The sequence below is a fragment of the Coenobita brevimanus genome, chromosome 93, assembly GCF_032717465.1.
Source record: "Coenobita brevimanus isolate Jiangsu-jjx chromosome 93, ASM3271746v2, whole genome shotgun sequence".
In the NCBI taxonomy this organism is placed as follows: Eukaryota; Metazoa; Arthropoda; class Malacostraca; order Decapoda; family Coenobitidae; genus Coenobita; species Coenobita brevimanus.
Window position 1 is genome coordinate 24,965,315 of NC_137046.1, and position 25,943 is coordinate 24,991,257.

Below are 25,943 nucleotides of genomic sequence, written 5' to 3' on the forward strand. Positions count from 1 at the left end.
TTTGAGTATAAAGTGGAGGGAATGTAAGAAAATGTTCTGGAAAGAAGTAAAGAGACAACGTGCCAAAGAAGTTAGTTGGGGAGTGAAAGCTAAAAATGGTAGACTGCTAGTCAAGACGGAAGAAAAAGTGAGCAGATGGAGAGAACACTTTAAGAAATGGTTGAACAAAGAGAATGAAAGTAATGCAAATATTATTGGCTGGGGAATGGCTGGGAGAAGGAGGGATGTGAAAAGAGAGGAAGAAATCAGTACATTTGGAAGTTGTGGTGTCAGGATTGTAAAATATCTTACTATATAATAACTAGCAACATACATAATATAGTCTAGAGCAGCGTTTCTCAACTGGGGTTCCCTGGAACCCTAGGGTTCCGCGAGAGGTCGCTAAGGGTTCCGAAAGAAATAGTACTAAATAGGCTAATCATATGTAAATGCATTTTTGAGTCATTTTTGAGTTAAATTTCATATTTGTAATTTTACTATACACGTACGGCATTTTCTTGGAAAATTCTTGGGTATTATCTTAAAGTCTTAACCTGTTATATAATTTAAAAGTATAATAATTATAGGGAATATACTCAGCGACGTTCTTACGGCACCAGTGTGAAACCGCCTTTAGTGGTCAGTAGACAGGAGCTATACGTGACGGATTCGTGTATCATCAAGTGACTCACCCGAGTACAGGACACATACACGGTCTCCATCAGTCCCGTATGTACTTCCTGGCGTACTTGTACAGTCCTTCACTCACCCACGTTATTTAGTAAATGTTACCCATCATTTAGGGATTTTATATGAATATTAACAGCTTAAGTATGTTTATGATTTTTTTGTTAGTTTATGAGAAGTCTATGTGTTCTCTCTCTCTCTCTCTCTCTCTCTCTCTCTCTCTCCTCCAAAGTTAGTTCTTCTGTTTGCCTTAATTTGTTTCAGTTTGATTTGTTTAAGTTTTATTGATCAAGGTATTGTAGTAGTACTAGTAGTTATTATCTGTTTTCGTTCTGTTTATATGTGTTATATTTGACACTGGTTATTTATGTTTAGTTTTGTCTGTGAATGAAAACCTCCGTAAGAGGCCTCTTGAACAAGCAGTCTGATTTCAGTTTTATATTTATTTGTTTATGTTTATTAATATTTTTTGTGCATTGTCATTAAATTTGTTTGTTAAAACCAGTTATCAGAAAAAAATATATTATGTTCTCCTTATGAACTTTAAGTTTATACAGGAGAAAGTTATCAATAATGATATATAATAATTTTTTTGTAAGGGTTCCCAGAGACATGAAAATTATTTCAAGGGTTCCATAAGGGTAAAAAGGTTGAGAAACGCTGGTCTAGAGGTTAGGTCAATGTCAAACCTAGAAGTGACGTTAGCACCTCTCCAGAATGTCTTACACCAGCACAATAGCCCACAAACAGCACCTCGTGACCATACACACACACACACACACACACACAGAGGCTTCTAGAACATTTGGACGACAGTGTAGCCCACGTGATGGAAGTTCTTATATACGGAAAGAAAGAGGAGGAGAGGGAGAAGGAGACTAGCAACAGGAGAGAGAGAGAGAGAGAGAGAGAGAGAGAGAGAGTGGGGAGGTAACAGCGGGACTCTATACTTCACTCGTGTGTGAGAGACTTTGTTAATATTTCCAAGACAAATAAAAATAGTCCCATACTAATCTTTACCTCACCTGCCATTGCATGACAAAGAGAACGAAGAATATCTACTTACAAAACTACTCACGTATAATAACCGCTCGTCCACGAGTCTAATATATGTATAACTGATCTACAAAACACACTACAAGAAGCTACGAAGTTTCTACAAAAGATGGTGGCAGCGAAAGTATGAACCTCGTCTACGAATCTACAGTGAATTTCTAGAAAAACAGGCGAGACTGTAACCAATATCAGCTTCAGTTCTACAGTTGACTCTACATTATCAGGAAACGACAATTCTACGATCAAGTAACTACAAGCGAGTATACAGCAAGAGGAACGAGTTTACAAGTTTACGAGTTTAGGCTACGAGTCTACGAATTCATGAGTCTACGAGCCTAGGAGTCTACGTGTGTACGGTTGATTCTACATTATCAAGATAGAAAACAAACAATACCTCTTACAACCAACAACTCACAACCAGCTCCTGACAGTATTCTCTCCAACTCCCCCTGATCATCACGCTGATGTAGAGGTGAAGAGGTCACACGACGCCTTGCCAGTAGTTTAACAAAATATTGATACAAACAATCTTCCAATTTCCACGACGAACCAACGAACTACAACCATCTATGATCAACTACAAGTAACAAGTCTACAAGACATCTCTATAATCTTCTACACGCACCTACAAGTAGCAACATGCTTCATCCTACAACGAGTAAATCACAAGAAAAAAGAACGGAAATACATCGAGAAAGAACAATAAAACAAGCAAACGTAGAGCGAGAGTTAACTCACAACCTACCCACCACCTCCACCACCAGCACAACGCTGAGGCACGTGTGATGATGGCAGCAAATACCAGATCCCTCACCCACCTCTCACCTTACTCATCGTTACTCAACATTACTCATCGTTACTCATTTACTCACCACAGCTACCAGAGTGTGAGAAGTCGACGTTGCTAGCATTTTGCTGAGAAGTTAAGGACACCCCACAACACGTCAATCAACTCACCACCTGCACCATCACTAACACCATTCCCAGCACGGTAAAAATTAGTGAGTTACATAGCTACTTTACTTATACAATACGCAGTAATAGACACAGTGGTAGACGACATCTTTTGCACAAGCATATAAAACGTGATGTATAGTTACAACTTAAATACATATACCTACTTCAGTTATCTGCATAATTCAATCACTAAATACTTGCACCAACAATAAGTAATCTACACTGTATATGTTCATTCATTTATTACAGTATTTATTTACTACCAACGAGTGTTACCATTTATACCTACATAAAATACGTGTTTCATACATACAGCTATATATTATTACATCTACAAAGTAATAAAGAAAATATACTATCACAGTTACTCAGTGAGTGATCAAAAGAACTGTATTAAACATTTATTAATTAAAGCTACCTAGTGGAAACAGATAAATTAAGTTACAAGGAAAACCAGAAAAAAAAAAAATGGTCAACACAAATGACGTTAGCAAGAATGAACATTTCCACACAATCGTGAAGACAAAGATTTCCACACAGTGCTGACACATACAGTATATTGCCCACGATAGGTACAAGTGAACAACAAGTCAGTGTATATAGTTAATATCGTATATAGTGTATATAGATTTTTTTATATAAAATAACAAAATATGGGGCTATATAATATCATTTTCAGTAAGATCTGTGCAATATAAACTAAACCTTAAAAATGGGTCCCAAGGGAATTAGCCAGCAATTATGCAACCTCGGACAACACCGAAAAAGCGTAGACAAACGAAGAAAAACAAACTATAGAAAATCAAAAAAAAAAAAAAAAAATACAGTAAGATCGCACAACAAACAAATGAAAATAGGTGTGTTACTACAAATGCCTAAATACCACATAAACACCTTCTATAAGTGAAACAAAAAGCAAATTGCTGTTCTCCACGAGCCAGTGGCAAGGCACATCATCACTATCATCGACCGCTGCATGACTGGATTAGCGATGTCAGGACTGCAGTTACTATAATATTACTGGAATTACTACAGTTATGTAACGACAAATGATTGCATTATGTTACAGTTGTTACAATTATGTAATTACAAACGATATGTAACAATTACAATACAATTATGTACAATACAATTATGTAACAATACGATTATGTAACAATTCATACAGTGTTACAGTTATGTATTACTACAGTGTTACTACAATATTACTAGAGTGTTATCAGAATAATGTTACACTTGCTGCAGTTATGTAATTACAAACGATATGTAACAATTACAGTACGATTATGTACAGTATAATTATGTAACAATACAGTTATGTAACAATTCATACAATGTTACAGTTATGTATTACTACAATGTTACTACAATATTACTGCAGTGTTACTAGAATTATTTTACACTTGCTACAGTTATGTAACTACAAACGATATGTAACAATTACAATTTTGTACCATACAATTATTATGTAACAATACAAATATTTAACAATTCATACAATGTTACAATTATGTATTACTACAATGTTACTACAATATTACTGCAGTGTTACTAGAATAAATTATGTTACACTTGCTACATTTAAGTAACTACAAACGATATGTAACAATTACAATACAGTTATGTACAATACAATTACTGTGTAACAATTCATACAAAATTAGTACAATTCTGTATTACTACGATATTACTACAATATAACTACAATGTTAATACAATTATTTTACAGCTGCTACAATTATGTAACTACAAACGATATGTAACAATTATAATACAATTATGTACAATAAAAATATAATTATGTAACATTTCATACAATGTTACTACAACTCTGTATTACAAGAATCATCGTACAAGTTAGGTGAAATATTAGACATTACTAAAGGGATAACTCCATATATAATGCAATGACCTAGCAGTATTACCATTGCATAATTATATGTGTATGTCTGTTATGCATACACATTTTACAATATGTTATACAATATTTTATAGCCATTTTAACTATAGTGCATTTGCTCCATTATGTATACAATTTGTTTAAAATGTATTATATTTCTAGAATATTATTAGGCCAGTACAATATTATCATGAATATTATGTCTATACAATATTATAATCAATATTATGTATTAATAGATTAGAGTGTCACTGATGAAAGCTGCTGTCGGAGGATCGCCAGCTGGCGTGACTGAGCGATGTCAGGACTGTAAAATATCTTACTACATAATAACTAGCAAGATACATAATATAGTCCAGAGGTTAGGACAATGTCAAACTTAAGGGCCAGAGGAAGTGACGTTAGCACCTCCCCAGAATATCTCACACCAGCACAATAGCACACAAACAGCGCCTCATAACCACACACACACACACACACATACACACACACAGGCTTCTAGAACATTTGATTGACAGTGTAGCCCACGTGATGGAAGTTCTTATATACGGAAAGAAAGAGGAGGTGAGGGGAGAAGGAGTCTAGCAACAGAGATGAGAGGGTGGCAGAGCGATAGAGAGTGAGACAGTGGGGAGGTAACAGCGGGACTCTATACATCACTCGTGCGTGTGAGAGACTTTGTTAATATTTCCAAGACAAATACTAGTCCCATACTAATCTTTACCTCTCCTGTCATTGCATGACAAAGGGAACGAAGATTATCCACTTACAAAACTACTCACGTAGAACAACCGCTTGTCCACGAGTCTAATATATGTATAACTGATTTACAAAACACACAACAAGAAGCTACGAAGTTTCTGCAAGAGTAGAAACAATGAAGAGGGTTAAAATGGGGAAAGCTCCAGGAATTGATGAAGTGTGTGGTAAAATGCTGAAGCATGGGGGAGAGATAGTAGTAGAATGGATGTGGAAGATGTGCAGATTGGCCTGGGAGGAAGGCAGAGTCCCTGAGGATTGGCAATTAGGTATAATTATTCCCAGTATGGTAATCATAGGGGCATTTGTCTTCTTAGTGTAACAGGAAAAGTATATGGTAGGATACTTATTGACAAAGTTAGCATATGACAGGGTGGATAGACAAGGATTGTGGAAAGTATTAAGAATATATGGAGTAGATGGGAAGATGCTGAAGACCGTGAAGGTGCTAAGGCTACAGTGCACGTGGAAAGTGAACTGAGTGAATTTTTCTGTTTGAAGGTTGGATTGAAGCAAGGATGTGTCATAGCTCCATGGTTGTTCAATCTGTATATGGATGGGGTTATAAAAGAGATACAAGGTAGGATAGTGGATGTTGAAGCAGCCCTAGTGAGAGAGGGCAGTGTTTGGAAACTCCCTGAACTGTTGTTTGCACATGATACTGTGTTGTTAAGTGAACACAAAGGGGAGCTGGAAGGCTTATTGGATGAGTTTGGAAGAGTGTGTAAGAAACTGAAACTAATGGAGCATGCAAGGGTGAAGTTATGGTCTTCGGGAGAGATGAAGTCAGTGAAGAGAAGTGATGCGGTTGGATGAGATGGAAATGGAAAATGTGAGTGTGTTTAAGTACTTAGGTTGTGTGATGAGTAAGGATGGAAGTTTAGAGGCTGAAGTGCTTGAAAGGGCACAACAAGGAAGAAAGGTTGCTGGTTCCTTGAAAGCAGTGTTATGAAACAGGGAAGTGAGCATGGAAGAGAAAAAGCTACTACATGACAGTATCGTGATACCAAGTCTAATGCATGGAAGTGCAGCTTGGACCTTGTTGGAGGGACAGAAGTCAAGACTAAGAGCATTGGAAATGAGTTATTTGAAAGGAGCATGTGGAATCACATGGAGAGACAGGCTAACAAATGAGGAAGTGAAGGAGCGTTGTGGTGTGGATGAGGATGTGATAGGAAGCATTAGGAGAAACACACTGAGGTGGTCTGGCCATGTGGAGAGGATGGAGAGTGAGAGGATGACAAAGAGAGTGTATGTGTGTGAGGTGGAGGGGGGAGAAAGGGAGGGGGAGGCCAAGGATGAGATGAAGGGATGGAGTGGGGAGGTATATGAGAGAGGGAGGTGTGAACTGGGAGCATGGCAAGGAAATGACAAGAGACAGGGCGACATGGAGGCGATTTGTTTGCGGCCACCCCTTACGGGATTAAGGCGTTTGGCAATAGATAGGTAGACAGATAGATAAAACAAATTATGCACACAACCCTACCGCCTCCACAGTGTTTCTTCTTATGTTTCCAGGACCTCTGTAGTATTTTTCATACATGTCATATGTACAGAGGGTGTAGATACATTGATGATGATAATCAAAAAAACAGTTCCACAACCAATTGTGTCAAGAACGAGAAACGGGTACTAAAATATATATATAAATACTCTCCTGTGCCTCTCCCTGACTGCCGACACACTTTCTGCCTGAATAAGTATACTTACAAAGAATGTGCATTTTACCTATGCAAGAATCTTCCCTGAAGAGTGCAGTCACTACATACTGATAAGTATCAGTCCTTGCATTCCATAATATGTGATGGGTGTATGACAGTACTTGGTAATAATCTGGAGATGGATATATAAACCTCCGGAGGTGAGACTCCGACAGACAACTATGGAATATGGGAGACCCGGGTGGGTAAGGTATCTTTGAGGAGGGATTCATGAAATGTTTGTTTTACTGTATCTAAGAGTGATTTATTGGACTTTTTTCTCTCCTTTCCTTAGGTACAAGCCCGGGAAGTGACCTATGGACGGCTGTCAAACTCGAGCATCGCTATGCAAAATCACCCGTAACTGAACTGTGGTGTGATGAACATTTGGAAACATTCTGTGACCCACACAAGATACCCATGATAATTTGCTTTAAATGTGCAGACCCACTGTACCTGAGTGATGCACAGTGTAGAAAGGAATACAAAGGAGTACAAATGAAAGCAAACAACAACAGACCTTATGTTCATTTTGAGGCTGTTTGTTACAGAGTAGACTATGGCTACGAGATCTAACTCTACATGCTGAAGGATAGCGATAGTGAAGGAAGAAGGCTCCCCCCTCCTCCAAACCCTCCAGTTAAAACTGGTAAGAAAAAGTGAGAAAAAACACCATGCAGCATGGAAAAACTTACATGGAAATTTCATAGGAAAGACTGAAAACGAAAAGCTACATTGTATAATACTTTATCTATAAGCTACCAGTATGAATAACCTGGAAGAGAAAGTAGCAAAGTAAAATGAATAACTGAACAAATAAATAACGCATGACACTATGTACGGGTATGTTGAGTTAACGGGGCGTCTGCAGACACAGCGTGGAAATTGCACAGTGCACAGTGTGGATGTTCAGGGGCAGTGCTGCATCCTTGCCTGGCGCTATTAAGGTAGGCAGCAGTCAATCAGGCTTCTGCTCCATTCATTCCACTGAGATTAGGAACTTTCCCATGTGGGACCAGCACACAAGTCACCTGAAGCAGTGACCCCTGGTACATTAAAAATGTCCTGATGGTGGTCGCTTGACTAACAGGGACCCTCAGTGATCCACAGCCCATCACACGTCGGAAGTGTGAGTAGTGACAGTTAACTCAGGGCTATCTGTGCATATACTATACTTGCATTTAATAAATTTATCCAGACTCTAAAAAATTAAAATAAAAAATATATATATACATACACAAGTGTTTTATTCAGTAGTAAACATACTAAGCTGGGGGTTAGATGACAAATACTTATCCAGGCGACCATTAAAGGTCAGTACTGTATTACAATTTACTACACTGGAGGGCAATTTATTCCATTTATTTACAACTCTATTAAAGAAGAAATGCTTAGCTTCATGCGACTGGAATCGTTTGCCAATTATTTTATGCCCATTGCCTCTAGTATAATTCGAGTGATCAACTGTATTTATCAACGGTCATATTACATGTTTGAATATTTTGAACACTTGCATTAGATCTCCTCATAACCTCCATTTAGTTAGGGTAAAGTAGATTCAGGGCTTCTAAACGTTACTTGCACGGTTTACTTCTAAATCTCGGTATCATCTTTGTCATCCTGCGCTGCACTCTTTCGAGCTTTTCCATATCCTTTTTATAATACGGTGACCAAAACTGAACGCAATACTCCAAGTGTGGACGTACTAAGGAATTATACAAAGTGAGTATGATATTGGATTTATATTCCAATGCTCTGCCTATGAATCCAATTAATTTATTGGCTTTTTCCACAGCTTCTGTGCATTCTTTGCTTTGTTTCAAATCGTTTGTTATTATAACTCCTAAGTCTTTTTCATGGTTTACCCTATCATGTCGGACATTATCCATGCTATAACTAGCTCTTATATTTTTACTGCCAAAGTTTAGCACTTTACATTTATTAATATTGAACTCCATTTGCCAAACTTGGGCCCAGTAAAACAGTCGATCAAGATCTCTCTGAATTGCCTGCCTTTGCCGTGCTATATCTGCTCTGTTACATACTTTAGTATCGTCAGCAAATTTTGAAATTTTACAACATAATCCTTCATCAATATCATTTATATATATTACGAAAAGAATTGGACCTAACACTGAACCCTGCGGCACTCCACTTGTAACGTTTATCTAGTCTGACTCTTTTCCGTTTATTACAACTCTTTGCTTTCGTCCAGTGAGCCAATCTTCTACCCACCCGAGAACACTGCCACTGACACCATGTGCCTTAAGTTTCTGAAGGAGTCTTTTGTGTGGAATTTTGTCAAAAGCCTTTTGAAAACCAAGGTAAACATCAACAGATTTAGTGTCGTCATACATGGTCAGTATATCACTGAAAAAGTCCAGCAGGTTCGTGAGCCAAGAGCGATTATTACGAAAACCATGTTGCGAATCTTTGATGAGCTTGTTTGATCCTAAGTGTTTCACATACTTGTCTCTGATAATAGTTTCAAGCAATTAGCAAATCACCGATGTTAAACTAATTAGGCGGTAGTTTTCTAGCTGTGCTCTGTTGCCTTTTTTAAATATTGGGGTTACGTTAGCAAGTTTCCATTCATGTGGCACTTTACTGCTCTTAAGTGATAGGTTAAAATGTTCAGATAAAGGCTTTGATATTTCATTCTGTAGTTCCTTCAAAACACGTGAAGATATTTTGTCCGGTCCTGGTGTTTTCTTCTCTTTTAATTTGCCAATTGCTAGGAGTACATTGCGATCACTAACTGTAATGTCAATGATTATGTTGTCCACTTCTATAGGAATGAGGGAAACAGCAGGAATCGTAGGTATAATTTCTGTTGTAAATACTGACCCAAAGAAAATATTACGAATTTTCGCCTTCATAGTTTCATCATCAATGTGCTCTCCATTACCTGTGATTAAGGGGCCGATTGTCGGAGTTATTACCTTTTTGCTTTTTATGTAACTGAAAATTTCTTTGGGATTTGATTTACTGATACTTGCAATATGTGCCTCAAGCTTTTTCTTACTGCATTTAATTAATTTTTTGGCTTTCCATCGATGGGCATCGTATTTATTTTTATCACTTTGACTCTTTGTGGTATTATGATTTTCATAAGCAAGATTTTTTGCTTCCAGGCAATGTTTAACGTCAGAGTTCCACCATTTGGGTTTAGAATTTTTGGCAGGCCTTCTGTTGCGCATTGGAATACATGACCTGACAGCACTGTTGAGAGTTTCTGTAAAATAATTCCACACGTCATTGATGTCAAAAGTTTCGGCAAAAGGATGCCAGGTACCTGCACCAAACAAATGACTTTAATTTCTTAAAATTTGCCCTCTTAAAGTCAGGCACTTTCTCGCAACCGGCACTGACACCGTCTTCACTGATTTTAATGTTAAAAGTAACTGTGTGATGATCACTTGTACTAAATTCTTCTCCTATAATAACATTACTCACTACATTTTCTGATGTGGTTAAGACAAGATCTAGGATGTTAGCTCCACGTGTTGGATAATTTACAAATTGATACAAAGAACTTCCCTGCAAGTTTGTATATAGGTCTAACCCTGTGTGTGAGGAGAGCGCTTCTTCCCATTTTGGAACTGGTAAATTAAAATCACCAAATATTACAGTGCTTTGCATATACTGTAAGATATTTCGGCAATTTGATTGTAGATTTCATTAGCGATGTTGAGTGGCTGACCGGGTGGATGATAAATTAATCCAAGTGTGATTTTATGGCAAAATTCATTTCTAAGCTGAATATAAATAGTGTCAATGTTTTCAATACATAGCTTGGTGATTATGACTGGACGAAATCCTGATTTAACACATAACAACACACCGCTCCCTATTCGATTCTTCCTTTCACTACTGAAAATGTGATAGCCTGGTAATTAAACTCTGCTAGATAATCTCCTTGCTCAGTATTTAGCCACGATTCTATTATACCAATTATGTCTTACTCTTCAGGAAAAACAAGGGCCTCTAAATCAGAAAATTTATTACGTAGACTACGCGCATTTACAAGAAGAGCTTTAATGTGTTTCCTTTCCTATGTGGGGAGCTTCCATTACTTACTGATTCATCAGATCATCTGACATCTATGTTTGCCTCCCTTGATGCCTGTTTTTTCTCCAGAAAAAACTTACTGCATCACTAGGCAAATGACTGAGACGGGCAGAACCAATGGCATTCAAGTGTGGTCCATCATTCGCAAATAGTGTTCACTGCTCGTAAAACTGGTTCGATGTCTCGATGAACTCAACTCCTTCCTGCAGGCAAAGTGACCTGAACCTATTATTTATACTAAATGCTTTACTGAAGAAGGCATTCCTTGGGAGTATTCCTGAAATTAAGATGTTGTTAGTTTTCTCCTTGTAGCATCGAATGATCCTCCTGTACTTCTCTATCAGCTCCTCTGATCGGGTTTCCACGACACCGTTCGTACCTGTATGACATGTGCCTGATATGTCCCGGATTAGGATGTATGCAATAGGAAAACATTATTAATAAATGTCTTCAAATGTTTCACTTTGTTTTTATTTGTCCTTTATATGAAAAGACGTTTCATAAACCAGGTAACAGTGGTGGTGGTGTTAATTGTAGTTATTGTAGCTGTAGAGTGACTGTAGCTGTAGAGAATAAGAAGAAATTAGATAGAAAACAGAATGGAGAGAGAGGGAGAGAGAGAGAGAGAGAGAGAGAGAGAGAGAGAGAGAGAGAGAGAGAGAGAGAGAGAGTCTTTCGCCAGGTGAAAGTTACACGGGTATGAAGGTTGGTCAAGGCCACTCACTTTGGTGAGCCTTGCCTCGGTCAGTTTCCCACCAACCACCATAGAAGGTGGATGTCTGTCCTCTCGTGATCAAAACATCTTCAGCCTGTGTAGATTTGGACAGGGGGTATGTGACCTAATAACTGGAGGGGAGGGAATTGCTTGTGGGCAGGCCCATTATTACACAGACAATATTGGGGCATGCTCAGTACTATACATGGGGGGGGGGGGATGCCCAGTACAACCCTGCCCAGGACTACGTGTGTGTAGTCTTGGGGAGGGTTGAACTACCTACAGACAGAGAAAGACAGTTCATTGTTGATTTGTTGCATACATGAAGGACTGGGAGTAATGGTTAACTCTTGTATTAGAGAGTTGGACAGAAAAGGGATGAGAGTTTGTTCGTAGATGGGTGCTACACGAACGCTGTAGTGGTGGAGGAATGCAGACAGACAGTTCAGACAAGCAGTTACCATTGAAATAACGATAGTAAAGAAATAAAGATGCGAAAGTGTGGCAAACAGACAGAGGTTGAAGGGAGCCAGTAAGAGGAGGAGAGTTAATGAAACGAAAGGCTTTAAGTCCACCTTGTTGAGATGCATGTGGGGAGCCTCCCCACACATGAGAGTTGTACTCTATACAGGGGCGAATAAAACCCGTGTATAGTGTCAACAACTGTGCTGTGGTAAAGAAGGCACAGAGTCAGCTTAGCACACCTACTCTCTTCCAAGTAGATATTACAAGACAGGTGATATGATCTTTCCAAAATAAATCCATAGAGAAAGAAATCCCAACTATGTTTGAAGATGATGGAGCTTTGAGCTGGGTATTGTTAAAAATTTAAGGACATTCCTGGGAAAGATTCTGGAGGGTTGAAAGATGTTAAAACTGAATTTTTGATGCAGTAAAAACAATATTACATTTACCAAATCATAGATATGAGCCAAGTCTGACATTTGGTGGGCCACAGCCTAATTCCTTGTTTGTTGAAATAACTGCTGAGATGGGCGCAGAGCGAAGCAAATGAAAAGCTGAAACGTGGAGTCATGAGCATATGAATGGAAATGTTAGATGTACAGCTTAGATGGTCACTGACGAATAGAAAGAAGAGAGCTGGTGACAGAACAGATCTCTGAGGAACACCACTGTTGATAGTTCTAGAAGAAGAAGAAGAAGAACAGTGACCGTCTACAACCGCAGCTGCTGAGCGACCAGAAAGGAAGCTACAGATGAAGGCGCAAATTGAATGATAGAAACTATAAGAGGGCAATTTGGAAAAGATTTATAACAGACTCTATAGAAAGCCTTTGAGATGTCAACTGCAATGGCAAAGCTTTTGCCAAAGTCCCGAAAGGAGGATGGCCTGGAGTCTGAGAGGTAGATAAGAAGATCGCCAATGGAGCATCCCTGGTGGAACCCATACTGATGATCAGAAAGAAGGTTGTGATAGGAAAGGTGCCTTCAAATTTTTTTGCTAAGAACAGACTTTAGAAATACAGGATGTTAAAGCAATTAGGCGATACTTAGAGGTCTGGGAATGGTTGCCCTTCTTTGAGACAGGCTGAATAAAAGCAAACTTCCAGCAAGAAGGAAAGGAACAAAGTGACAGACAAAGGCAAAAGAGTTTACCTAGGCAGGGTATAAGCACTGAAGCACATATTTTGAGGACAACAGGAGGGACCCCATCAGGCCCATATGCCTTGTTAGTACTGAGGCCAGCGATGGCAGAAAGTACATCATTTGAAGAAATTTTAAAGTCAGCCATGATGAAGTCAGAGAGGGGAAGTGATGGAGGAAATGAACCAGAATCGTCTAAGGTGGAGCTGGAGGAGAAAGTCAGAGCAAAGAGTTCTGCTTTATGAGTAGAAAATATAGCCACAGAGCCATCAGAGTGGAAAAGATGGGGGATGGATGACCAGGTAACGTTGTTAGAAAAGTTTTGGGCAAGGTGGCAGAAGGAGAGGGAAGAATTTAAGTTGGAGAGTTCAGAGCATGTAATACAAATGAAATTATTTTTAGCAATGAGAAGAACATACCTAGCACGATTCTGGGCAGAAGCATTAGAGATGATATTCATGGGGGGGAGGGGGGTCGGCTCCAGTACCTTTTATAGGCTTTCTTCTTGTGAACAGGATCAAAACAAGTGTGATTAAACCAAGTTTTTGTTTGCATTAGTTACAGGATATGAGAAAGGAATGTATGCTTCCATGCCTGAGACAATAATCCCCAAGGAAAATCAAAGACTTGATCCCTGGGGCATCCCAATCAGCAACTCCGAAGTGCCACATACGCCTCTTCTTGGGAGAGTCCACAGGCCTTACTGGTGCGATAAGATTGTGATCAGGGGAGCCCAACAGAGACAAAAAGTTAACAGCATAAGCAGAAAGATTACTTGTAAGGAAGAGGTAAGCATGTTGGAACTCTCTCCAAGGCAGTCAGGGATACGGGTAGGGTGTTGTACAAGCTGCTATGAGTCATTAAGCCATAAATTGTGAGCCACAGCTCAGGCTGGGTAGCATCGCGTTGTGAGCCACAGCTCAGGCTGTGCTGGCCGTGCATCACGGCTAACTACTCCACCCCTAAGCAAACTTACGCATGGCGGTACGCAAAGACAGTGAGAGAGGGATTTTTTTCTTTTCACCAGATGATGCCCTGGATGTTTATCTTCAAGGTTATGATAAACAAAAACAATTTTTTTTTGTTTTTTTTCGTTTTTTCACTACTCCCCTACGTAAACTTACACATGGCCCTACGCAAAGACAGAGCGATAGAGATTGTTATTTTTTTTTACCAGATGATGCCCTGGATGTTTATCTTCAAGTTTAAAATAAACAAAAACTTTTTCTTTTTTTTCATTTTTTGCACATCACGGAGTGGGATAAAATTAGGTAATTGCGCAATCCACGGGTTAAAGATAGAAAAGATGTAGGCTTGTTCACTATATGGATCAGTGAAAGGAAAGGAAAGACAAAGGTGATGATGAACACTGAAATCACTTAGACTGGAGGTTTCAAACAAAGGAGAAATTGATAGGATGTGTGAGAGAAGTAAGACAGCCAAAGAATTTTTCATAGTCAGTAGAATTTGGAGATAGGAAAACAAAACACTGTGGTAGGTGGGGACGCTCACCATCCACTCTCTTGATGTAGTGCTGCTTTCGGGTTTCTGCCCTCTCCTCCCCTCCATCCTTCTTTCCATCCATCCTCTTCTGTCTTTCATTACTCCATTCTTTCCTCTTCTGCCTGCGAGTGACTTTACGCTCCCTCTTGTGTCTTTCTTTCCTTCATTCTTTCCTCTTCCTTCTGCCTGTGGGTGACTCTACACTGAGTGACAAGCCAAATGATTTCCTGTACACCAGGAAACCATTTACTACGCTGGGTGGTAACCATATAACCAAATTTTGGCTCCTGGTAGTTTAGTGGGTAATAAAGGTGCTCCAATCGGATTGAGCCGGTGAAGGTTTATATCCAAGGGGTGGTTGGGGTTTATTGCTCACGTAATGCCACTCAGGGATGAGTGAGGCTGGTCACTCTCATATTAAATGCCAGGACCAACTTTCCTAGCCCCGGGCTCCTACGCTCCTCATGGGGCAACGTAGGATTAGATGATGGATGGATGAAAACAAAACATATACAGTTAGTCAGAGAATGACAGGAAAGCCGAAGCCAGGGAGTAAAGAATTAAGATGATTCAGGATCAGGAACATGAGAGCAAAGATGTGTTGTTCCATATATACTGTATATATATATATATATATATATATATATATATATATATAGAGAGAGAGAGAGAGAGAGAGAGAGAGAGAGAGAGAGAGAGAGAGAGAGAGAGAGATAGGTAGATATAGATAGATATGTATATAGTATACAACAGCCACCTTTGATTCTGATATGAGTATAGAGAAAGTAGGAAGATACAGAGAAGGGTTTGCTATAAGGGACCTCAGACAATTGAGTCTCAGTGAGGAAGAGAGGATGAGATTTAGAGAAGGAGAGGTGGTGTCCAACAGAGAGAAGGCTAGAGGAAAGGCGACGGATATTGCAGAAATGAAGTAGAAGTGAGGCAGACAGTGGCTTCATGAATCTTGCTTGGTCATCATCTGGAGATGGACGGATGATGGAGGCTTTGATGGTCCACCCCCACCAGCGGACTCTCAGACTTTGTGATAAGATGCCATTTTTTTTAGTCCTGAATACGAAGTGCTGTGTGTAATGTGGACGTAGTTTGGTGTTGACTGTTAGAGGAACTTGTACTGGTGAGCATACTGGCCTACTTTCTGTTACTGAAACACTGAAACAGTTCAGCAAAGGGGGATGATCAGAAACTAGTCCTGAGGGCTGGTGAGACAGGAGCTCCAGTTCTCGGTTGCCACCAGAATTCCATCCACTTTTGGAAGTACTGCCCTACTTGACTGGTGCTACAGTCTACTCCCTGTCAAATACAGGGAGTAGACAATCTACTCTCTGTCAGGTATAGGTACAGTACAACATAATGCCGCAGTTATGGATAGAACACAACCCAGCATGGCAGGTATGGACACTGTTCAACACAACACAGCACAGCACGTGTGGATACAGTACAAAAGTATAAAGTGCTGAGAGAGCTCATACCTCCGCCAATGCCACTGCCATTAAAAGGATCCGGATCCAGAACCGTAGGTATAAGATCTACATCCGGATCTGTCCCAAAGTTAATAATTTCTTTCTTCGTTGATGGCCCGTCTTTCCATAAAATTTCATTGAAATTCATTGAGAACTTTTGGAGACATTGTGCGGAATACTCCGGTTTCGGATACGCCTGAAAATTTCATAATTTCTTCCTTGGCCCATGGTACACCCTTCCACAAATTTAATCAAAATCCGTTCATAACTTTTTGAGTCATCCCAGATCCGAATCCGTGGATGTAGGATCCGGATCCGGATCAGCCCCAAAATTTAATCAATTCTTTCTTGGTCCATGATGCACCTTTCCACAAAATTTCATTGAAATTCAATGAGAACTTTTGAAGATATTGTGTGGGATACTCTGGATCCGGATCCTGATCCAACCAAAAATTTAATAATTCATTCATTCACTAATGACCCACTCTTCCACAAAATTACATCAAAATCCATTCATAACTTTTTGGGTAATCTTGCTAACAGAAAGACAGACAAACCAACACACAAACCAACGCCGGGTAAAACATATACCTCCTGGCCGAGGTAAACAACACAGCAGGTATGAACACAACCCAAAACAACACAACACCACAGGTGGGAACACGACACAGCAAAGAAACAAAGCATAGCACAACACAACAGGTTGGGACACAACATAGCACGACACAAAAAACACAGCAGATGGACAACACAGTGCAACAGGAAAGGGGGAATCATACCTTGGCCAGCTGGGTGTCGCTGAGGTGGGTGCCGAGGAAGGTGTCAAGGCGCCGCAGCTCACGCATGATGTCCGCCTTGAGGTCCTCATAGAAGATCAGGTGTAGGTTGGGGTGCTCCCGCAGCTCCCACGCCGCCTTCACGTGAACCCAGTACGGATCGTACACCACTGATGAAAACACCCGTGTAAACATATGCAGTTACAAAATCCATAGTGTGTGTGTGTGTGTGTATGTGTGTTTGTGTGTGTTTTCTTTTTTTATTAACTTGACTCAGGCAGTACCCTAAAAATAGCTCTCATTCTATATTTTCGTTGACATTTCTATCTATCTATCCATCTATTTATCCATCTATCTATCTATCTATCTATCTATCTGTTTATTTATTTATTTATCTGTCTATAATATATGCACTTCTCAAAGCACAGATGATGAAATAGAAGCATTCTGTGATGACATCTCCCTGGTTATGGAAGAAGAATAGATCAAATATACTATACTCATGGGAGACTTCACAGCAGAAGTTGGCAAATCGAAAAATGAAGAATCATCTATCTATCTACAGTATATACCTAGGCTGCTTCCCCCAAGCAAAGGGAGGTAGCCGAGACAGGACGACACAATCCTTATTTACTCATCCACTCAAACACATTCATTCGCGTCTTAGCCCCAAAGGGGAGAAGGAACAGATCCTCACCGCAACACACCACACGAAGGGCAACTGCGCAGAGCAGTCAGTGACATCCACAGCAGGTCCCGACAGCGGAGCTGATTTACCCATTCAACATCATAATAGACCCATCCCCTTAACCGCACTTGACCTGATTAGCTGATCAGACCAAATGCAGGGGAATATTCCCTCAGGGTTGCATCATCATTTACTCATTCACAATTTCTCTCCATTAATTTCTGTCACACACAGCCACTCTTCCTTGCTCAGCAGACATCCCTCTCACATCCAACTCTCTCTTCACACTGTCCATCCATCCTATTCGTGGTCTCTCTCTCAGCCTTACACATCTCACATCAGATCTACTGTAGTTATCTTTTTCACCAGTCTCTCATTATCCATTCTCTCCATATGCCCAAACCATCGCAACACTCTCTGCTCACCTCAATCAGCCATCTCCCGGACAACTCCAGTTCTCTTTCGCACTTCTTCATTTCTCACTCGATCCATACGTGTCACTCCACACATACTCCTCAGACACCTCATCTCCATTACATTCAAATTTTTCCTCTCTGTTACACCCATATTCCATGTTTTAGACCCATATAATGCAGTCGGTACTACAGCACCCTCATATAGCCTTCTCTTTACATCCATTCTAAGCGAACGACATCTAAACACTTTTTCCATTCCTCCCAGCACCTTTCCTACTTCATTCATTCTAATCTTCAGTTCTGCATCTATTCTTCCATCCACAGCAACATGTGACCTTAAATACTTAAAATACTCTACCTCCTCAAGCAACTCACCATTCAAAACTATATTCATCCTCCTACCATCTACCGACCTCGTACACTTCAGCACTTATTCTCATTTACTTTCAATATCCTCCTTTCACACACCCTTCCAAACTCCTCTATCAACTGTCTCATTCTCTCCTCTGAATCAACCACCAGTGCAGTATCATCTGCAAACAGCAAATGCTTCAGATTCCACTCTCTACCATCAACATTCACCAAACACAGACCTCCACCTAAAACTCTTTCATTCACTTCCCTTACAACACCATCCATATAAATATTAAACAACCAAGATGACATCACACATCCCTGCCGCAATCTCACTCTCACGGGAAACTAATCACGCACAGTATTTCCCTCTTACACACGCTCTACTATTTACATAAAAATTTTTCAACCCTTTTAATAACCTACGATCAAGTCCATACAAACTTAAAACAGTCCACAAAGCCTCCCCATCAATTCTATCATATGCTTTCTCTAAATCCATGAATGCCCAAAACACATCCTTGCCTTTCGCTAAATACTTTTCACACATTTGTCTCACAGCAAACACCTGATCTATGCATCCCATCCCTCTCCTAAAGCCACACTGCTCATCTCACTCCCTCTGTACCCTCTCTAACTCCATTAATTAACACTCTACCATACACCTTACCTACAACACTCAACAGACTTATAACCCTAAAGCTAGTACATTCATACTTATCACCCATGCCTTTATACAACGGTACCACACAAGCACTTGCTCAGTCACTTGGCACCTTATCTTTCACAAAGCACACATTCAACAATCTTATCAACTAGTCAACAATAGTCGCTCAACCACTCTTCAGGCATTCCACAGCACTCCCATCCATACCTGCAGCTTTCCCTTTTTTCATCTTCATTACTGCCTCCTGCACTTCCTCCTTCGTGATCAAAGAATCATTCAACTCCCCCAAATTCCTTGCACCCTTCCATCCGCCACAATCTCAGCCACCCTTTCCTCCTCTACATTTAATAATCTTTCAAAATACTCTGCCCATCTCTTCCTTACTGCATGTATGGGAAAATTCAGAGTAGGAGAGAGGAATGACAGAGGTAAAATTGTGGTAAATGTTGCTGAAATGTATAAAATGAGAATAATGAACACATTCTTCCACAGAAGACAGGGAGAAAATAAACCTGGAGAAGCCCAGATGGAGAAACAAAGAACTAAATGAACTTCATTATAGCAGATAAGAACAACGCGATCACAAATGTCACAGTTAAAGTAAATATAGATAATGCCCATTGAACGATGGGTTACACAGCCTGATTCAGTTTCAGATGTGAAAGGTTGATTGATTGATTGATTGAAAATAATTAAAATCTGGCGGCGCAACTGCCAAGGTCATTTGCCGCCGGATGACAAAGTAAAAGACACGGTAAAATAAAAACTGCCTATTTAAAAAAAAAATAATATGTTAGTAGGAATAAAACACTAAAAAATAATAAAAGAATAGCTTATAAAAGAGCAATTACTTATAAAAGTGGAAGGAGGCCCGCCTCCTGAAGAAAACTAAAAACATGAGTAAAATCGCTAGAGGCCTCACCAAGCATAGAGGACAAACTGTAGGGACCATCTGCCCCCTTATGCCTATGGAGGAATCGCTGATGCAGGTCCCCCAGACTTGGACACTCGACCAGCAAATGACGGACAGTAAGGGGAACAAGGCAGTCATCACAGTACGGTTGAGTTTCATCACACATGAGGAACCCATGCGTAAGCCGAGAATGCCCAATGCGAAGCCTAGCAAGAGCCACCTCCAGTTGCCGGGACATAGAGGGAAGAACCCTTGGCACAACCACTTGCTGAAAGATTTCTTTTAGTTTATTCTGAGAAACACCTTCCCAGTGTCTCTGCCAACGCGTACGAATTGCGTACCGCAAGTACGGTTTTACATCAGAAACAGGAAGTGGGTAGTCATTTGGGGGCTGTTGAGATGACGCAGCTTTAGCTGATGCATCTGCCCTCTCATTGCCCACCACACCAACATGTGCAGGAACCCAACAGAAGTCTACACGGCGGCCATGACGGCCAAGAAGAAAAAGCCACTCTAAAATTGATAAAACCAATGGATGGGATGCATTAAAAGACTTTAGTGCAGACAAAGCTCTACGCGAGTCACTAAAAATCACAAAAACGGATTGGGGGAGAGTAAAAATGATTTTCTATCTATCTATAGCCCGACGCCCTAATACCGCAAAGGGTGGCTGCAGACAAAACGCCTCCAAGTCACTCTGTCACCCACCATTTGACTACCCTCCCCCCAACTCACCCCCCCCTCCCTCATATACCTCTCAACTCCATCCCTCCACCTCATCCTCGGTCTACCTCTCCCTCTCCCTCCCTCCACCTCACCTACATACACCCTCTTAGTCAGTCTTTCATTCCCATTCTCTTCACGCGTCCAAATTATTTTAACAGCATATAAAATTGCAGTCAGTTCTGCCGTATACACTGAAGTAATGCCAGGAAGGCTACCACCCCTACTAAAGGAAGGGAAGACAACACCAAATCCTACTCCAGTATCAGTCTTAGACCCGTCAGTATGGACGGGGACAGAACCCTCGTGAATGGAGGCATGTTCTAAAAAGAGAGAGAGGGACACCTGAGAGGGAAGCGAGCCCTTTTTTTCATCAACGGACATACAAAATGTCACGCGAGGGAGTAGCCAGGAACCCACCTTTGGGTTCCGATGTGGACAAATTGCCAGTCTCAGGACAGAGAGGGTAACATAACAGACTGGACCCTGTAACCAAATGGCTTTGGGAAATTAGGATGGGTGTCAAAAACATAAGATCGGGAATCCTTGGAGACAATGGCACAAGAAATTGAGTCTGGAGTGCGGTGAAGACGATACCAACACCTCATCATTAGCAACTAGCGTCATAAGTCCAAGGGGAGTACACCAGCATCCACCAACAAACTTGGAATCGGGGATGATCTGAATGCCCCGGTTGCAAGACGTACACCAGCATGATGCACAGAATTTAACAACCGAAGGCGGGCATCTGTTGCAGAGGAGTAGACCTCACACCCATATTCAAGTTTAGGAAGAATAAGAGACCTATGCAAGAGGAGGAGGGTCTGACGGTCAGCACCCCAAGAGGTATGAGCTAAAACCCTCAAAAGACTCAAAGCTTTAAGACAAGTCACCTTAACAGAACGAATATGAGGAACCCAGGTTAATCTTCTATCAAATAGAAGACCCAGAAACCGCGTTTCTTCCACACAAGATATTCTCCTACCATAGAGATACAAGTCAGGGTCTGGGTGAACCCCTCGAAGACAACAAAAATGTATAGCCACTGTTTTTGCTGAAGAAAAATGGAAACCGCGATTTCTGCCCAGTCAGAAATTCTGTTGAGAGCCAGCTGCAACTTCCTCTCCATCAGAGACATTCTAGACGCAGTGAAGGAAATCGAGAGGTCATCAACATATAGTGATCCTCGTACACCATCAGGAAGTACACTGATGACGCTGTTAATGGCTACAGTGAACAGAGCAACACTAAGGATACTCCCCTGTGGTACTCCACCTTCTAGTGTTCGGGCATTAGAAAGCATTCCTCCTACTCCCACCCTTAAAATTCGGTTACATAAAAACTGATGAATAAAAATAGGTAAGCGCCCACGAAGACCAAACTCATGAAGAGAGAGTAAAATACCATGACGCCAGGCAGTGTCATATGCCTTCTCCAGATCAAAGAAGACCGTGACCTGGTGTTGGTTAGTGGAGAAAGCCTAAGTGACAGAAGATTCCAAGGACAGTAGTGCATCAGAGGTAGATCGCATTTTTCGAAAACCATACTGGGCAGGGGATAAGAAGTCACCTCTCTCTAAAAACCACACAAGCCTAACATTGACCATCTTTTCCAAAACTTTACAATATGTAAAGTTTACATGTACAAGATGTCAAAGAAATAGGCCGATAATTTGTCGCCTGTAGGTGGTCCTTACCTGGTTTGGGGATGGGGATAACTACAGCAACACCCCAACAAGCCGGAAACTCCCCAGAACACCAGATTTTAATAAAGAGTGAAAGCAAAAACAACAGGGACTCATCAGACAGGTGGCGTAAAAAGGCATAAGGAATATCATCATAACCAGGAGAGGAATCATGGCACTGCGACAGAGCCGCCTGGAGTTCAGAAACTGAAAATGGAATATTGTAAGGCTCTCCTCCAGGAGAGGCAAAACTGAGATCACGAGACTCTAGGCACCGACGGTGGCAAGCCGAAGGAGTGTCTGCATCCTTCTTTGACACACTGGCAAAATGATCAGCAAGCAACTCTGCAACAGCAAATGGATCAGCCACAGGTCCACCTGCTGCAGATAAAACAGGAGGGGAGGAAACAGTAAATTTTCCCGAAATTTTTCTTACTCAGTTCCACACCCGGGTGATGGAAGTCCTCGAATTGATGGAGGAAACATAACCCTTCCAGGATGAACGCCTGGCCTCCTTTAAAACCCGCCTCATATGAGCTCGTGCCCTCTGATACGCCACCAAATACTGAGGATCCCCACGATGACAACGAAGGCGAGAGAAGGCGACTCGTTTGGCTCTCACTGCGGAACTGCACTCAAGACTTCCACCAAAGGACCGGACGCTTAGGAAACTGACCCTTCGTTTTTGGAGTAGATAACAGGGCTGCTGAGTGCAACTCGGTATTGAAATATGACACAACCTCAGTAAGACAGCCAAACTCGTTGACAGAAAGGGAAATGGAACTTAATTTCCTGAAACGTGGCCAGTCAGCCTTATCCAGAAGCCAGCGAGGAAAACATAGTTGAGGTCTACCAGCACTAGCAGTTAAAAGTAACGGAAAATGGTCACTGCCATACAGATCTGGCAACACATCCCAGGTAAAATCTAAAACAGCATCAGCTGAGCATAAAGACAAATCAATGGCAGTAAAAGTTCAAGTCTGACTATGGAAATAAGTCATTTTATTGGTACTGAAAATGCCTAACTCCTCCCTTTCCACTAAAGAGGCCAGCATTACACCCTGAGGGTTGGCCTCACTGCTTCCCCATAGTGGATGGTGACCATTCATATCTCCTAGTAACAGAAAGGGAGAAGGAAGGTCATGAATATGGCGTTCCAGATCTCCCCTTTCAACAGTAGCACTGGGAGGAAGATAAAGACTAAACTATATATTGCCAATGTAAAAACATCCGGACAGTAATAGCCTGCAGGGGAGTGGAGATATGCAGATGACTGTATGGAATATCCTTGCGAAGGAAGAGAGCAGCACCTCCATGATGACCTTGGCCCGGCACAGGATCAGAATAAATGGCATGGTAGCCAGAAGGACCAGAAGGAACAGTATCACCCACCACAGTTCCTCATAGTTGGCACGTAAACCCCGACAATTCCACTGGATGATAGAACCCATAATGGAGGAATGATGATTAAGTGCGGGACTGTACACCTGACGAGCGAGCAGGTTTGGATTGATGCTTATGAAGGCCCTTCACAGGAGCCTGCCCAGCACCAGAAACCCGCACCCTCTGTCTACCATCTAAATACAAACGTGAGGATGGGGAAGTAAATTTTACAACACTCCTTCTTGGAGTGGGCATACTAGTTTGTTTGGTAGGAGGCTTGGGGGCTGTCTTTGGAGATGTAGGACGGCCAGTGCACCCACCAGAAGCCCCAGAAGTGGAAGAAGAGCCCGCAGGTCTAGAGTCATTTGAGGAGGCCGTCCTATGCTTCAGATCAGAAGCACCAACAAGCGGTCCAACATCCCCAGGAGGGGACTGGACCTGAGCTGAACCATCAGCTTCAGGTGTCTCTTGGCTAGATCCCTCAGCCTGCTGGACAGAGGGAACAAGAGAGATGTCAACAGAAGGGTCAACAACACCTTAGAATGGCCGGTCGTCATGTTCAGAGGACTCTGATGAACAACGGTGACGTTTACCAGGAGCAGATGGAGCCTCGGGCATACGGGCTTCGACAGGAGAAGAGGTCCGGTCAATGTGGTAGTCTGCCACCATCACAGAAGTGTGCAAGGCATCAGCCACCGAAGTGGGGGCAGAAACAGTCAGAGTAATGGTCGGGCAAGCATAATTCTCACCAATAGTACTAGCCATGGAGACAGCATTCTGTATATCATGAGTTGAAGGAGTGTGTACTGGAGTGGGTCGAGGCTGCCTCTGAGATACAGGGCGATGCACTGGTGTTCTAGAAAGGACAGAAGCATAAGTAACTCCCGGTTGAAAGAAGAGTGTCTGGGCTCTTCTTTTTGCTTCAGGAAACGAAATCCTCTCACGTGTACGAATTGATAAGATCTCCTTTTCAAGGCAGTATCTCGGACAGTTTTTAGAAGAGACAGCATGAGGACCTCCACAATGATAACATTTAAGGGGTCCTGTACAGTCACTGGTATGGCTTGGTCCACTGCAGGAGACACAGACACCAGGAAGGCCAGCCTGTGCCCAACGGCAAAATCAGCTAACGTGACCATACTCCTGACAGTGGAAATGCCACTTAGGGGTAGGCACGAATGGCTTGACAGGTAGGGATAGCCAAGCTAGTTTAACTGATGTAGGCAGTGTTAGCCTGTCAAAAGTCAGGAACAAGGTGGGAGTCGGGGTCAGGACACCATCAATTTTCTTCTGCATTCTCTCTACATTTACCACACCAGAAGATCTTAATTCCTCCAACAACCGTGCCTCTGAGTATCGAAGGAGGTCACGGGAAAAAATCACACCTTTGCATTTGTTAAAAGCAGCATGAAGAACACATGTAACTTCCACACCAGAGACAGAAGTTAGAGCCTGTAATCGTGAGCTTTCTTCTGGGGAGGAAACCTCAATGAGGAGGCTTCCATCTCCCTGTGAGGAGATCTTAGGTTCTCTCCCACATGCAGACACAACGGCACGGTATAAATCAAAGATATCGATATCTAGCACTGACCTACCCAGAGGGGTTTTCAGCACTAGATATTTGGCATAAGATGCCGGCACAGTCTCTATCATGCCTAAACCCAGAGCCCCACCAGCCCGACATGACCGCCTCCCAGTCCCAGCTGAATGTTGGGGCAAAGGAGGATAGTCTCTAGGGGTCTGAAATGGCTCCAGAGTGGCGATTATGGCAGAATTCTTATTTACTCCCTCCATGTACTATCAAAACGACTTCATTCCCCCACCCCTCCACCCACCATGGAGCCCAACAAGGGGAAGTCATGTGCCAGGGATAACACCACTGGCGACTCTAGAGGTAGTGGGAGAGTATACACGGGTAACCACTGG

At 41.6% G+C, this 25,943-nt stretch overlaps 1 protein-coding gene across 1 annotated transcript in view; it reads right to left on the reverse strand.

Annotated features, from left to right (window-relative positions):
* Positions 1 to 25,943, reverse strand: part of LOC145412385 (sulfotransferase 1A1-like) — a 238,192-nt gene that overhangs the window by 25,161 nt on the left and 187,088 nt on the right. The window contains exon 6 of the mRNA XM_080282274.1: positions 17,193 to 17,359. Coding sequence (XP_080138400.1) covers positions 17,193 to 17,359 — 167 coding nt within the window. The remainder of the gene's footprint in view (positions 1 to 17,192; positions 17,360 to 25,943) is intronic.